At 40.9% G+C, this 17,158-nt stretch overlaps 1 protein-coding gene across 2 annotated transcripts in view; it reads left to right on the forward strand.

Moving 5' to 3' along the window:
* The window catches only part of CLASP1 (cytoplasmic linker associated protein 1), a 354,339-nt gene that overhangs the window by 304,159 nt on the left and 33,022 nt on the right, over positions 1-17,158 (forward strand). For both annotated transcript variants that reach the window (XM_045287431.1, XM_045287432.1), the window contains one exon: positions 14,306-14,434. In XM_045287431.1, the coding sequence (XP_045143366.1) occupies positions 14,306-14,434 (129 nt within the window). The remainder of the gene's footprint in view (positions 1-14,305; positions 14,435-17,158) is intronic.

Consider the following 17,158-nt stretch of genomic DNA (forward strand, 5'->3'; position numbering starts at 1 on the left):
AATTTCTGTAGTTGAGGGACACACATGCTTCCATTTTGTTATATTGTGAAACAGCATTTCTAACAACGTGGTCTTTTAGGATGAACTTTTGTTTCCTTTTAAGTTTCATTTTTGTTTGTGTGATTGAGAAATAGAGAAATATATTTTCAAAAGACCTATTAACTTGCAGTCCATGGAATTTCGTGTATGTTGACATTGATATTTGTTAACAGTTCTATAATCGTAATTAGTCAATTGACATACTCCAGAAAGATCACTGATTATTACTGTTTTTTACATTAAGAAGCCCTCGTCTGTCAGTTGATCATACTGTGCTGGCTTACATGCTGCTGATGCCAGAAGCTATGTCACCAGTATTTCACATGCCAGCAGGGTCACCCAACGTGGCCCAAAGATTTCAAACAGATTTTCCAGACTAAGAAGAGACTACCAAGAAGGAATGGGCTGCCTACTTCTAAGGGATTAGCCACGTTAACCTCACGGACAGAATTGAAACGGTGTCAGATACTGAAAACATCACGAAAAGAGGCAGAGCCTTGTCAGAGATAGTGCCAGAGGTGAGCCCGTCTGGTTGGAAAGGCACTTAAAATATGGCTGGAAAAGCTGCTTTCTAAAAGCAGAGCTGACCGTGGTTACACGGAGGGAGTAAAGCCTGTGGAAGTGAAGTCGTCCAGACCGTTATTTGCTTTGGGGGCATGATCAAATGAGAAGAAACAACTACTGACATTAATTCATAATCAGAACACAGAATGTACCAAAGTATTTAAGTATAGGGTAATTTGAAGTTGTGAAAAATGAAAAGGAACACACAAAAATCAAGGTTCTAGGCGTTAGTACGCTGAAATGGACCGGTGTTGGCCATTGGGAATGAAACAATAGAGAGCAATGATGTTACATTCATCATCCAAAAAAAAAGCTCCAGATATATCTTGAAGTATAATACTGTCCATGATAGAATTATGTATATGTGATTCAAGCAAATCCAATCAATACAATTATTATTCAAATTTATGCACCAATCACAAAAGCTAGTGAGGAAGAAATGGAAGAATTCCATCAACGACTTCAGTTGGAAATTAATCAAACATGCTGTTAAAATGCATTGATCATTATTAGTGATTGAAATACAAAATGTTGGAAACAAAGAGATAGGAACTGGAGTTGGAAAATAGAGCCTTGGTGATAGAAATGTAGCCAGATATTGCATGATAGAATTTTGCAAGACCTTTTATCATAGCAGATACCTTTTTTCAACAACACGAAAGGATTTCTCCAGATGAAATATATAGAAATCAAATTGACTACATCTGGTGGAAGAGACAATGGAGAGGCTCAATATAAGAAGTTAAAGTGAGGCCAAGGATTGACTATGGAACAGATAATCAATTTCTCCTATAAAAACATTGCTCATGTGTAAGTTCAGGTTGAAGCTGAAGAAAATTAAAACAAGTCCACCAGATCCAGAATATGACCTTGAGTTTATCCCATTTGAATTTCAAGGCCCTCTCCAAAATAGACTTGATGTATTGAACACTAATGACAGAAGACCTGGTGAGCTGTGGGAGGACATCAGGAACATGATATATGATGAAAGCAAAAGGTCATTTAAAAGACAGGATGAAGTGAAAAGATCAAAGTGAATGTCAAAAGAGATCGAGAAACTTGCTCTTGATTATAAAGTAGTTCAGGAAACTGGAAGACATGATAAAGTCAAAGAGCTGAAAGGGCAGCTTGAGAAGACAAAGTCAAATATCATAATAAAATGTGGAAATACCTAAAGTTAGAAAACAAGCGCAGAGAGGTCTATAGGGCAGGCCCCACTACAAGACACAATGTCCCTCACTGACCTATAGCGCTACGGGGGACAACACTGGAGACAGTGTGGGAATTGCGCCTGATCCGACCCCACCACACTGAGGCAAAACACTAAGGGTGTGCAACAGAACAACGGGAACAGAACAACGAAGTCCCCAGGGAAGATGAAGAATAGACTTTGGGGCCAGGGCATTGCACCCCATCAGACTCAACTGGAAAACACTCCTAAAGGTCAACAAACAGACCTTGAACTATTTACAGGTTTTTCTTTTGTAGGTCGTTGGTTCTGTTTTCTTTGATTGCTTTGTTTTGCTCTGTCTGGTTTTTTGTGCATATTATTATCTCTGCAGGTCTATCTAGATAAGACAGGCGGGATAAACAATTTGGAGGAGACAACAACTGGACTGACTGTTCCAGGGTTGGGGACATGGGAGGGGGGAGGCGGGGAAAGGAAAAGTGGGTATTAACAAACCTAGGGACAAGTGAACAGCAAGTGATCCAAAATTGATGGCAAGGAGGGTATAGGAGGCCTGGTAGGGACTGACCAAGGGCGATGTAACTGGGAGGATTTACTGAAACCCAAATGAAGGCTGAACATGATAGTGGAACAAGAGGAAAATAAAAGGAAATACAGGAAAGGACTAGGAGGCAAAGGGTATTTAGAGAGGTTGAGGTAGTTAGTTTATTGTGCCAACCTGGCCGTTAAACACGGGTTAATTGAAGGGCAGAGGGATAAAATGGCTTGGTGAGCTTCTCCTTTCTAGTTCTTGGGTCTCTTGCTTTCTGATGGTCGGACCAGGGTGCAGCTGCCTTAGCCAGTTCCCTGCTTCAGCTGGCAAGGTTCACTTCCTGCAAGACATCCCCAAGGAGAAGCCCCGTGGTCCTACCCTGATGCAGCCCTGGGTGCTGGAGCAGCCATGTGGAGATGAAACACTGGAAGCACGTACTGATTTATGCCAGGATATTTGGAAGACTACCACATGGCCAATTGACTGGAAGAGTACCCATCCCAAAGGAAGGTGACTCAACAGAATACTGGCAGTGGTTTGAGCCATATTCAAAAGAGGATGTGGAAAAAGAGGTATCATTACTGATGTCAGATGGATTTTGGCTGAAAGCCGCGAACACCAGAAAGATGTTTACTTGTGTTTTATTAACTATGCTAAAACATTTTACTGTGTTGACTATAAGAAAATATGGATAGCCGTGAGAAGAATGGGAATCCCGGAGCACTACATGGTGCTCATGCAGAACTTGCACATGCATCTAGAAGCAGTTGTGGAAACAGAGCAAGGAATACTGCGTGGTTTAAAATCAGGAAAGGTGTACATCTGGGTTTATTCCTTCACCATACTATTTGTCAGGGGAGCCAGCCCGTAACAAATCATCACGGGTCCGGTAGGCGCAATTGTACAGCGATAATAAGTAAATATTGTAGTAAAGTCCTAGAGAAATCGAGGAGATAGAAAAGAGAGTAAAAGGAAGGAGTCAGACACATTTCATGGTAGCCTGCTCACCTCAGCTCCTCTTGGTGGCACGGGGCAGGAGAGAGAGGGAGGGTAAGGAGGACCAGGGGAGAGAGGACTGGGAGAGAGCTCTTTATTACTAACCAAGGCTTATATATCTTTGGGGAGCATGCAAGCCCCCTAATTATACATAAAGACATACATCACAGGAAGGGGTTATACTATAGGTAATATAGTAATGAGAGGGGGATGATCTAGGGGTATACACGAAATAAGAAGGAGAGGGACTGGGGGTACACATGTGACAAGATGGGAGACTCCTAGATTCATGATGGAGACCTAACCTTGGATGTCACTGAATAGGTTTGACCTGTTCTCTAGATCTCCATGGAAACAACTACGGTACATATCAGTAGGGTGTGAGGCCCACCAACAGTGGACCAGACTGATGACTGAATGTCTACAGGGTGAATATCTCTAAGCATCTCCCACCATGTGCTGGCAAATAGCCTCTAATGTGTGGCATATCTTTTGGGGAGACAAAGCTGGGGAAAAGTCTTTTTATATTCCACAACTGTTTAATTCAGATACTGAGCAAATAATCAGAGGAACTGGGTTATATATGAAGAAGAATGTGGTAGCAGGATTGGAAGAAGGCTTATTACTGATCTGAGATACACAGATGACACAACCTTGCTTACTGAAATTGAGGGGGGCTTGAAGCATTTGCTGATGAACATCAAGGATTGCAACCTAAAGTATGGATTACAACTCAATTTAAAGGAAAACAAAATCCTCACAACTGGACCATTAGCAAGCATCATGGTGAGCAGGGAAAACATTGAAGTTGTCAAGGATTTTGTCACGCTTGGATACACAGTCAATGCTCATGGACACAACAGTCAAGCAATCAAGCCTCGTATGCATATGAAAGTTGGACATTGATAAGGAAGACAAAAGAAGAAAGAATGCATTTAAATGTGACGCCCTTGGCATTGTGATATGATCTCCAGAGGGCATAGTCCATGTCTAGGATGTCTCTCTAAGGGAGGAAACAATCTAGATCTTTCCCATTATTCAAAGACAAATATAAATGTTGGAAATTAAACGTAAAAGTACAAATCTGCCTCTTTGTACATATTGGTTTTGTGTAGGCTAGCAAAGATAAAAATTGAGCCAGTATAGTGAGGAGCTTGTGGGGAGTGCTGGTGGGGAGAGAGATAAGGGTTGCCGGAAAGTTAGAGTGTTAGGTAATAGGTTATGCCCAGAATAATGCTAATAATGAATTTAATGGAGACAGGTGAAAGATGTGAACATACTGATAACTCTTACTGCTTTCTAATGCTTATAATTAATTATGGGAATTAGTGGTAAGTGAAGATAGAAGAACAGGGATATAAGATTTGCATTAAGTTTTCTTTTTTATTAACATTTTACTATGAATTGAGTGAAGGTTTACAGAGCAGGTCAGTTTCCTTTGAATAATCCATACACATTTCATTGTATGTTTTTCCTATCCCCACATCATTCCTGTTTTTGTGTTTCCATTCCTCCTCCTTTTCTTACACTTTTTGAACTTGTCCTTGGGTGACTGCTGCCCTTTTGATTTAAAATGGTTAGTTCTTATAAGGTGTACATACTGTCCTCCTTATAGACACGCTTGTTTTTCAGCTGAAACTTGGGTGGTGGAGGTGAGTTTATTGCTAGAACTAAGAGCTGGCTAAGGACCAGAGTCTCAGAGGTTCCACCGGTCTCTGTCTGACCAGTAAACCTGTTCTTGTTGTTTTATTTCCAATTTTGTGTTCATTCCACATTTTTATCCCACTGTATCCAGGACCTTCTTTCAGAACAGGTAGCCAGCACCATCTCGTTCTGGTCTAATGGTTGGAGAAACCAGTGTTCAAATGGTTCTTTAGTCTCCTGGACTAATTGTTTCCATGCATCTTTGCTTATCTTCACGCATCTTTCTTCCAGAGGAGGACAGACCAAAGTTGCATTTTGAGGGCCATTCACAAACTTTTAAGGCCCCAGTCATTACTAACCAAAGTAGTATATAGAAAGAACATTGTCCTTATGGATTATGTACATTAACTTTTCTAAAAACATAATACTGGCACAACATATTAAAAATGTAATAAACCATGACCAAGTAAGATTTATTCCAAGAGTGCGGAGATGGATCAACATTAAAAAATATCAGTCAACATCATGCAGTAAGTACATCAGTAGAACAAAGAAAATACCAACATGATCTTATCTGAATACAGAAAAAGTATTTGAAAAAATCTAAAACCTCGTCTTGATGAAAACCCTCGAGACAATTGGAATAGAAGGAAAACTCTTCAATAAAATTTAGGGCATATATGAAAAGCCAGCAGTCAACATTATACTTACTGAAGTAAGATTGAGAACTTCCCCTTGACATAGGAAATAATACAGAGTACTGTTTTGGTGAAGTGAAATCTCTTGATATGACTCTTCTTATCCATGTCTCTATAATCAATAATTGTGTGGGACTCTGCAAGTAGTTGTGTGAAACACTAATAGAGAGGATTGGTCAATGTAGCAGCCATTCGCCTGACTTGAAAAAAGCTATCTCAGCAGCAGGATGAGAGAGAATTCCCAGAACTGTGAGAGACTAAGAACCACTAGCAGAGCCCATTTGAGATTCCCCCCTGCTTGAAGTAGTGGAAGCAGTTGAGGCCATGCCACATCACACTGAGACCAAACCCCAAGGAAAGGAGATCATGGAACAGCATATGAACAGTACTGAGACTTTGAGATTGTGAGGCAGATATAGGCAGGCTGCCTAGCTCCTGGAAACCACAGGCTAAGGGACCACGTAGCCAAGAGGCTGTGGACCAAAGAGACCTGGCTGCTGGATGAGAAGAGTTATTGCTGTGGATCAGTGACCATCTCCTTGCTATATACTGATTATGACTTTGGTAACCTGTTAACTTCTTTATTCAATCTCCTCAATTATGAGAATTGTTGTGAGTTCTGTGGAGACATTGCAATAAATTAATGAACCCAGAATAAAAGAGTATTATGGGAAGAATGATTGGTGTCAGACTAAGTAAAGAAAGATGGAAGATGGAGGCATGTCTGACATCTGCCTTGCTTTGGGGTAGCCACCGGCCGTCAGATATTATCTTCATACTGTTTTCTCACCTGCTCTCACTTCTTCTATTCAACATCATGCTAGAAGTGCTAACCAGAGCAGTAAGACAAAAAACAAAGAAAAAGTGCCCCACATGAAAAACAATGGGGGAAATATCTGCAGGTGGCATGATCTTACATTACAGTAAGTCAAAAATGATTGCTACAAAATCATAGATGCATTCTTTTAATCAAAATGTGAAGCTATTATTCCATCTCTCTAATCCTTCCCCCCAAAGAATTCTATGCTATTCCCTTTGCACCACATCAAAACAGCAGCTTGGGCATCCTTGGAGGATTCAAATTATATTTCTTTTAAATGGATGTTCTTGGAGTTCAGAGAACAAAAAGAAGTCTAAAGAGACAACATCAGGGATATAGGGTAAGTAGAGTTTCCCAACAAACTTCTCTTAGGACAGTCCTTGCTACCATTGAAAAATGGACAGATGCATTGTTGTGATGGGGCAAAATTCCTCAGCACAATTTTCTTGACCTTTTTCCTCTTGGTTAAAATTTTCTACTTTCTTAGAATTTCTTCCTTATCAGCCTTATGATTGTACTGCGTCATTTGAGGGGAAAAAAACGTATCGATTACCGCTTTGGAATCTCCCAAAATATCATCAGAACTTTATGAACCGACCTCTTCGCCTTGAATTTAACTGGCCCCGCAAATCTGCTCACAAGTCACTCTTTTCATTGGAAGTATTTTAGGAAGGCATCCTCTTGAGACTAAGACTAGGCAACTTGTCTGCAGTCATCTACTGATCACAGACGCGTTTAAACACATGTCTGAAATAAACCTGTACATGTATCATTTGGTAAACTAGTAGCAATAAGGTTTTTACTTATCCTTATGTAGAAAATTTCAGAGTTCCCAAGAAAGCTTCTAGAGCTCACAAAGGAATTTAGAAAAGTTAAAAGTACAAAGATAACAATTGAAAATCTGTACGCCATCAATGGGAAATCGGAAATGGAAATTAAGGAAATGTTTCCATTTATAGTAGCATCTAAATGAGTAAAATTTAGGAATGTGCAAGATTTGCACGATGAAGATGATAAAATACTGCCAACAGAGATTGAAGTACACTTAAATAAATGGATACCCATTTTCATTTATTGGAAGACTGTACTAAACCATCAATGCTACCTAAAGTTATCTATAATTTGAACAAAAACTCAATAAAAATTTCAAGAACTAAAAAAAAATTACAAGAACTTTTTTCACAGACATAAAAACCAGGTGTTAACTTTTTGTAGAATGACAAAAGACCTCCAAAAAAGTGCTGAAAGAGAACAAAGTAAGACGATTTACAGCCCGCTCTACAGGAGTTGACACACCCGCCAGTGGAATAGAATCGAAGGTCAGCAGTCACCCATATATCCATGGTCTGCTGATTAATTTTTCAGGGGTGCTAAGTCCATTCTATCGAGGAAAGAAGAGTCGCTTCAGGAAGTGGTGCTGGGAAAATTGAATTTACCCACATATAAATGGAATAAAATGTAATAGGGTTCATGCATCAGACCTTAACAAAAACGAATTCAAAATGGATTAAAGACCTAAATATAAAAGATACTATCAAAATGCTTAAAAGAATAAGCAGGGGCAACACAAGGCTACCTTTTAATAATGGAATATCTAATAGAAGCACAAACGGAAAAGGAAAGGACAAAAATATGGGTGGGATCTTGTAAAAATTAAAAACTTACACTCATCAGAATACCAAAATGAAAACATAAGATACCAATTGGGAAACTATATGTTTGATAAGAATGAAGTAACCCAAACCTGTATAACCTTCAACAATGTAACAAAAAGCCCAAACAAAAGACTGGAATATTTTACCAAAATGCACATTCAAATAGCCGTTTCAAACGCATGAGAAGATGGTCAGTGCCCTTAGCCATCGGAGAGATACTAATCAGAACTACAGTGTGATACCGTTTCAATCCCACTAGGATGGCTAAGATTTTAAAAAATAGAACACCATTGGAAATGTTGAAAATAATGAGGAGGTAAGGAAATTGGAACTGTTACCCATGGCTGGTGGAAATTTAAAATGATATGGCTGTTGAGGAATACAGTGGAAATTTGTGTTAGTCTGGGTTTACTAGAGAAACAAATCTAGAGACACTCATGTGTATAAGAAAGAGCTTTGTATAAGATAGTAATTGTATATTAAGAAACCATCCCAGCCCAGTCCAGATAAAGTGCATAAGTCCAATATTAGCACATATGTCTGATCACGCAACCATGCAATGATGCTGAATGCAGGGAGATCACAGGCCAGTGGGTGGAAAGTCTTGTGGATCCAGTGATTTGGAGGCATCTCAGTGCTAGTGTGGGTCTCCATGTGGCTCCTCCATCTCCAGGGCTCTGGCTCTATTAGCAGAGCTCCATGTGGCTTGTCCACAGGAATGCCTCACAGGAGAGTATGTTTCTGGCTTCCAGTGAGCTATTTATCTCCATCGCACCTCCAAATGAGGTCATTAATCTGTGACCTGATTGACAGGCTAGACTCCACCCCTTTACAAGTTGACATTATGTAACTGCCACAGGATTCCTCAAAAAAAACACAAAAACCACATAAAACTCAAGACAGCAATTTTGCTACTTATTGGCCCAAAGATGAGAGCAGAAATTCAAGCAGATGTTTATATAACATTGTTCATTGCAACGCTCTTCAACAACAGTAGTCAAAAGGTAGGAAAAAACAAAATGCTTATCAACAGATGAATAAATAAGTAAAATGTGTATAACGAACAGAATTAAGAGAAGGTCGTGATACATGCTATAGTATGTGTGGGACTTGAAGACATAATACGTATGTCTTAATAAATAAATATTATTTATTTATTTGAAATAAATCAGTCCCCCAAAGACAAGTGTTATATGGACTCACTTATATGAAAAGGCAAGAATAGACAAATGTGTAGAGATCAAAATATGTTAGTGGTTACTAGGTTTAAATTCAGGAAAGTTTTTAAATCTCTCTGACTACCTTTGCCTCCCAGTTCTTTCCTCTATTTCTTTGTACTTTTTCCTCTTGTCGCACTATCATGTTCAGCCTTCATTTGGGTTTTAGGAATTCCTCTCAGGTACATTGCCCTTGATCCAGCCCTGCTGGACCTGTTACACCTTCCTTGCCACTGATTTTGGATCACTTGTTTCCTTGACCCTGGGTTTGTTAACACCCACTTCCTTTCCCCTGCCTCCCCTACTCCCGTGTTCCCCCCGAAGTGTTATCCTGTTGTTCTCTCTTCTGGCTTGTTTATCCTGCCTATCCCTTCTAGGTAGACATGTTATGTACCATCACAAGACTGAGTACAAAGAAGCAACAATAGAAAGTAAAACAATAGCTACAACAACAACACACATACACGAAAAAGGGTAGTCATAGAGATTTAAATACAGGCATATAAAGATGTAAATGTATTTATATATGACGAGGGGGAAGTAAATCTATGTACATATATTTATAGGTTGAGTATTAAGGAAACAGATGGACAGTGGGCCCCTGCTAAAGTACTCACTGAACACAAGAACACTTGTTCTAACATTTCGGCAGTCTGAGATGCTCACCTTCCTGGCACGATATTGCTGAAGACAATGGGTGCACAAGCAAATGTGGTGAAGAAAGCTGATGGTGCCCGGCTACCAAAAGATACAGCATTTGAAGTCTTAAAGACCAGAAGATAAACAAGCAGCCATCTAGCTGAGAAACAACAAAACCCACATGGAAGAAGCACACCAGTCTGTCCTCACTGGATCGCTGAGAACAAAGTGGGTGCATAAGCAAAAGTGGTGAAGAAAGCTGATGGTACCCAGCTATCAAGTGATATCGCATCTGGGGTCTTAAAGGCTTGAAGATAAACAGGCAGCCATCTAGCTAAGAAACAACTAAGCTCACATGGAAGAAGCACACCAGCCTACCACAACATGAACGCTGAAGGCAAAGCGGGTGCATAAGCAAATGCGGTGAAGAAAGCAGACAGTGCACGGCTGTCAAAAAATAGAGAATCTGGGGTCCTATAGGCTGGAAGATAAACAAGGCGCCATCTAACTGAGAAACAACAAAGCCCACATGGGAGAAGCACACCAGCCTGTGAGATCACAAGGTGTTGAAGGGATCAGGTATCAGGCATCAAAGACCAAAAAAATCATAGCATTGTGAATGAGGGGGAGTGCGGAGTGGGGACCCATGGCCCATCTGTGGGAAATTGGAAATCCCCTTGCAGAAGGGCTGCGGTGGGGAGATGAGCCAGTTGGGGTGCAGTGTGGCAATGATGAAATATACAATTTTCCTCTAGTTCTTGAATGCTTCCCCCCCTCCCCCCACTATCATGATCCCAATTCTACCTTACATATCCGGCTGGACCGGAGGATGTATACTGGCACAGATAGGAACTGAAAATACAGGGAATCCAGGACAGATGAACCCCTCAGGACCAGTGGTGAGAGTGGCGATATCGTAAGAGTGGAGGGAAGGTGAGGGAGAAAGGGGGAACCAATTACAAAGTCTACATATAACCTCCTCCTTGGGGGACGGACAGTGGAGAAGTGGGTCAGGGGAGATGTTGGATGGTGTAAGATATGAGAAAATAATAATTTATAAATTGTTTAGGGGGGAAGGGGAGCAGGAGGGGAGGGGGGAAAATGAGCTGATACCAAGGGCTCAAGTAGAAAGCAGGTGTTTTGAGAATGATAATGGCATATGTACAAAGGTGCTTGACACAATTGATGTATGTTTGAATTGTGATAAGAGTTGTATGAGCCCCTAATAAAATGATTTTTTTTAAAATCAGGAAAGTTGTACATCAGGGCTGTATCCTCTCGCCGTACTTAATTCAATCTCTATGCTGAGCAAATCAGAGAAGCTGGATTATATGAAAATGAATCTGGTATCAAGATTGGAGGAAGACTTATTAAAACCTGTGATATGTAAGAACACTTTGTTGTAATAACTCAGCATTCTGTGATGCTCACTTTCCCTGACATGATCACTGAAGACAAAAATGGGTACATTAGTAAATGTGGTGAAGAAAGCTGATGGTGTCTGGCTATCAAAAGATATAGCATCTGGGGTCTTAAAGGCTTGAAGATAAACAAATGGCTATCTAGCTAAGAAGCAACAAAGCCCATATGAAAGAAGCACACCAGCCTGTGTGATCATGAAACCAAAACAGAAAACCTGCAATATAGGGATGATGCAGCCTTGCTTGCTGAGAGTGAGGAAGCCTTGAAGCACTTGCTGTTGAAGATCCAGGGTTGCGCCCTTAAGTATGGTTTGCAACTCAATGTAAAGAAAAGCAAAATTCTCACAACTGAACCAGTAGGTGACATCATGACAAACAGGAAAGACGGAAGTTGCCAAGGGTTATCTCATCCTTGGATCCACAGTCGATGCTCCTGGAAGCAGCAGGCAACAGATCAAATGATGCATTGCACTGGGTAAATCTGCTGCACAAGACCTCTGTAGCATATTGAAGAACAATGATGTTACTTTGAGGATTAAAGTGTGCGTGATCCAAGCCAAGGTATTTTCGGTTGCCTCATATACTTGTGAAAGTTGGGCATTGAATATAGAAGACTGAAGAAAAATATTTGAACTATGTTGTTTGCGAAGAATATTGGAAGTACCATGAACGGCTAAAAGAACAAATATCTGTCTTGGAAGAAGTACAGCCAGAATGTTCTTTAGAGGCAAGGACGGTGAGGCTCCATCTCGTGTACTTAGGACGTGGTAAAATGGAGGGGCATCAGAAAAAGGCAGGCCCTCAAAGAGATGAATTGACCACAGTGGCTACAACAATGGGCTCAAACATGAGGACAGTTGTGAGGATGACGTAGAACTGACCTGACGGGGGCATGTCTCATGCTGCACACAGGGTCACTATGAGGTGGAGCTGACTTGACAACAATGGGCTCGAAGGAGAGAGGAAGAAGGGGTGTTGCTCAAGTAGGACTGATTTGGCTTATTAGAAAAAATTAAACTAGCTGCCATCTCACCAGTGCTGACTCAAAGTGACCCCCTGAGGGTTTCCAAGACTGTAACTGTTGGCAGGGGTAAGAAACCCAGTCTTTCTCCCATGGAGCTGCTGCTGGTTTTGAACTGCCCACCGTGGATCCCAGGCTAACATGTAAGATTACACTACCAAGTGATAGGAAAAATGCATTCATTAGTGTGAGTCTGCAGTGCCAATTACGATTGCCATAGTTAGGCTATGTGTTTCTGCGGCTGGGTCAGGGTTCTAAGCCTAACACAGATATGCTATTAGGAAGTTGTATACCGGTTAAGAGATAAATTGACAAAAGATCTATGATACATTTACAGCAACAACAAAAAAGAATTAACTACTGAAGCTGTTTAGGTATAAACAAACATATGATTTGATTTCTTTGGTTTGGAGGTTTAGGGTTAAAATGTCCTGCAACAAAACAGTTAATTGGCATATTAGCATATTAAGTGCTTCTGTACCTTGTGTAATCCTTGAGGTTTCAAAAGCTTGCAAGAGGCCATCCAAGACACAGCAATTAGTAATATTCACCTGGAGCAACAGAGGAAGAAGGAAAGTCAGAAGTAGGGAAAAATAGAATGTGTGGCCAATTAGAAATAACTACCTCCTTTGCCACGAGACCAGAAAGACTGAATGGCGCTCAGCTTCCATCACTGGACATATCCATCAAAGTTTCTGTAGAAGAATCCAGATCAAAAGAGGGTAAACTGGAGAGGGAGGTGGCGATGGCAGCAGCAGTGGCTGCGGCTTTCCAGTTTAGAGTGCAAAGAGGAGATGACTGACTGAATGAATGAATGAATGAATGAATTTTTTTAAAGGGTAAATTTTAGAACAGGATCTCAGATTCTCATGAACTCCCTGAAATAGGTACCTTGAAATAAATTTTAAACCCTAAACCCAGTCTCTGAAAATCTAAGATCAAATAATAATTTGGCTTAACTTGTAACTAAGGTCTACTTTGAGCACTGTGCTCTTTTTAATCTGCTTATATGGGATTTCAGTGTCAACAGCCATTCAAAACAGTAGTAGATATGAATCTTGGAGGGCAGGGTATTTATGTTACTGGGGAAGAAGAGTGTGGAGAAAGAAGGTAAGAATGGTTAGTTGCACAATTCAAAAAATGTAGTCATTGTCACTGAATTGTACTTGTAAAAAATGTCATTGGTTTTGTCCTGTTGTATATTTTAAATAACAAAAAATAACTTTAAAAAAGTATTGGCTGGTGCAGTGGTTATTCTTGTTTGGGCTCTCTCAGGAGGTGAAGTAATGTCATACAGAGGGCAGACAAGTGGTGTTTCAATGTGTGAATTATACAGATGAGTGATAAAGAATCAGGATGTACTCTGGTTCTGTTTGGTATAAACGCGGCCCTCCTTTGTTGAGATTAAGAGTCTGTTTGGAGTGGCTTTCCTCCAGGTGCATGACTAAGGCTTAGAACACTGGTGCCTGGACAACTTTCCTCTGTGTATGAGCTCATCATGCAGTGAAAGGTCAAGAAGAACAGCGGAAGATCCACTGTCTTACTGATCATTGTCATGAAGTATTTAGATGCTTTTTTACCTTTTAGAACATTTTTCAAAGGAAATATTTGCATATTTAAATCTCAGGAAGTTTGGAAATCCACAAGAGATTGATAGTGAGCTTAGATATTTGATCTTGTATTTGCATGTCCTTCTTAGCTTCTGAGTCCTGTCGCATAAACAATATTCCCTGTGTAGAGATGTCTGCAGGAGACTAGGGAGACCCAGGCTAGTGGATTATTCTTGCTGGGCACTGCTGACTGGACTATTGAGGGAAAGGCTGTGACTGGTATTATTTGATCATGTCTTCCTTTCCTCCTTCTACTCTAGCATTCAATCCGCGCACTAGCATTGAGAGTCTTAAGGGAAATCCTAAGAAACCAGCCAGCAAGATTCAAAAACTACGCCGAATTAACGGTCATGAAAACCCTGGAAGCTCATAAAGACTCGCATAAAGAGGTAAGGCTGGGCCGAGGCCCAGCGGTGCTGAATTGTCTGAGTCTTGTTTGGTTGTGAACAGGGAGCACTGGAAAATGGATAGCAGGCTTTTTAAAAGAGTACACATTGAAATGTCTTTTTGAGCTCAACCTGTTGCATGATACAGAAGGGAACTGTGTCTGCGGGATCTCCCTTATCTCCAGTGCCTGGGTTAAAAACAGGGATCTGGTCTGTCCGTGTCTCTGGCATTCAACCTGGGCAGTCCTGTATGGGAGACCTTCTTTGGGTTTTGGAATCACAGACATACAAATATACAACCAGAACTTCCTGGCTTGTGTATCCACGAACAAGTTATTTTTATTATTTTATCTTCTGAGCCTCATTGTCCTTGTGTGTCAAATTGAGGCAGACATTGTCATTAACTCTGTTATGAGAGAGAAATGAGATCGCACAGTGACAGTTCCTAACCAGTGATTGGCACAAAGTGGGTACTTAAGTGTATCTGTCTTCCTCCCTTGCCACAGTCAGTGTGTCCCTCTCAGCCAGGTCGTGGTCATTGGAGGTAGACATGGCACGCTTCCTCCTCTGGCTCCGGAACATAAACCAGCTGGCAAATGGTTCCTCTATTTCGTGGGCACTGTGGTCTCAACTGTCTCTTTATTGTCAAGCAGGAAAGGTATGTTTGTGAGCCCTATACACACCCTGAAGATATTGGACATTCAGTAAATACGCATCTGATTGCTTACTGAATACTTTCCAAACCCCTTGAAGCTCACCAGTCCTTCAAGTACCTAGAGGCCGTCAGAGAGTGGGGAGGTAGCTTCCTAAATAAAAATGATTTATTGACAACATGCTTCAGTAAAAAGTGCTTTGGAAAACAAAATCCTATGTTTAGAACTTTAGAAAATGGCATGACAAATAATGAGCTAGATTACAAAGTGAGCACCTAGCCCTTGTCAGCACACACATGGATTAAGGTATCGATTAGGATTAGGTTAATTCTAATATCCAAAAAAGAAATTGGTACCCTTCCCAAAATGTATGTGTGCGTGCGTGTGCATGCATGCATGTACACACCAAATGTCTAACCTGAAGTGATAGTATTTCTCCTTCACATTTATATGACTGCATAAGCAATGACGGTTTGACCTCCTTGAATGCTTATGAGGAGCGTAGGCTCCGCGAGGGTGAGGTCAGGTGCAGTGCCTGAGCATTTCTCCAGCCTCGTGCAACACTGGGCGCATAGGACATTGCTTTGTCTTCAGACCAGTACCTTGGGCTTTTGAAATCTGACTTGGTTGCATAATGATGATGGTGATCATATTTGAGCAGATCTTTCAATTTATAGTAACTCATTTAGGAACTTTGAGGTATTTTTGAATTAATTCAAAAATTAATTGTGTTAATTAATCTGTGTTATGAAGCACTGTAAGGATATTTTTGTTGTAAACTGTGGAAACAGATCACCAGGCCATTCCTCCACAGTGCTGCCAACGAGGCTCACACTGCCAGTCAGTAGATTAGTTAAATACAAACATTTGGACTATCCAGGGACCTGGCATTAATAGAGTGAACATCATTCTTCCCAGTTGAGGTAGAAGGTTCAGGAGGTACAGTTATTTGTTGGACAGTGTACAGCAATTTCTGACAGTTGAGATATGATCTAGGCCATTAATCTCTTTTCAAGGAAGGAAACTGACCCACACGGAATTTTTCTTCACGAAAATAGCTTCTCTCTAATGAGAACACACAACCCAAAGGTGACATACAGATAGTGTCCGTTGTTTGTAGGGTGGAGGGCACCCATAGAATGCAGCCTTTTGGAGAACTGAGCCACTTGCGTGATTCTGACCGTGACTTCTCAGTGGTAAGAGCGGGCCTCGTGTTTTGTGGCATAGTGGTATGCATTGGGCTGGCAACTGCCAAGTCTTCATTTCAAAACTACCAGCTGCTCTTGCGAGAAAGACAACGCTTTCTACTCCCTACTTTTTACTTTTCAAAAAGTTACAGTTTCAGAAACCCACAGGAGCAGTTCTATCTTTTCTTACAGGGTCACTCTGAGATGGAATTGACTCAGTGGCAGTGAGTGAGAAACCCAGGTCTTTAGTGCATTTAATTAAAATACTTCACTTTGGTGAACACCTGGTTTGCAGAAGGCTATGGATGATAGTGGATCCTAAAATCCATTTGCAGGCCCCACACATGTATACATTAATCTTCCAGTAAATCTGCTCTTACAGTGATAGGGGGATGTGAATAACCCTGTTATCAGACAGCACTGTAAAGTCAATTATGAAAGACTAGTTAGGTCAAAATGTAGTATCTTTTTAAAAAATCCTCTTATCAGGAGCTCATACAAGTCTTATCACAATCCATACATACATCAATTGTGTAAAGCACATTTGTACATTCATTGCCTTCATCATTCTCAAAACATTTGCTCTCCACTTAAGCCCCCGGCATCAGGTCCTCATTTTTTCCCTCCCTCATGAACCCTTGATAATTTATAAATTATTATTTTGTCATATCTTGCATTGTCCAAAGTCTCCCTTCACCCACTTTTCTTTTGTCCCCCCCCCAGGGAGGCGGTCACATGTAGATCCTTGTAATCGGTTCTCCCTTTCCAACCCACTCTCCTCCCAGTATCGCCACTCACACCACTGGTCCTGATGGGATCATCTGCCCTGGATTCCCTGTGTTTCCAGTTCCTATCTGTACCAGTGTACATCCTCTGGTCTAGCCAGA

Source organism: Echinops telfairi, unplaced genomic scaffold, assembly GCF_000313985.2.
Source record: "Echinops telfairi isolate 266 unplaced genomic scaffold, ASM31398v2 ScPeMD7_15;HRSCAF=58, whole genome shotgun sequence".
In the NCBI taxonomy this organism is placed as follows: domain Eukaryota; kingdom Metazoa; phylum Chordata; class Mammalia; order Afrosoricida; family Tenrecidae; genus Echinops; species Echinops telfairi.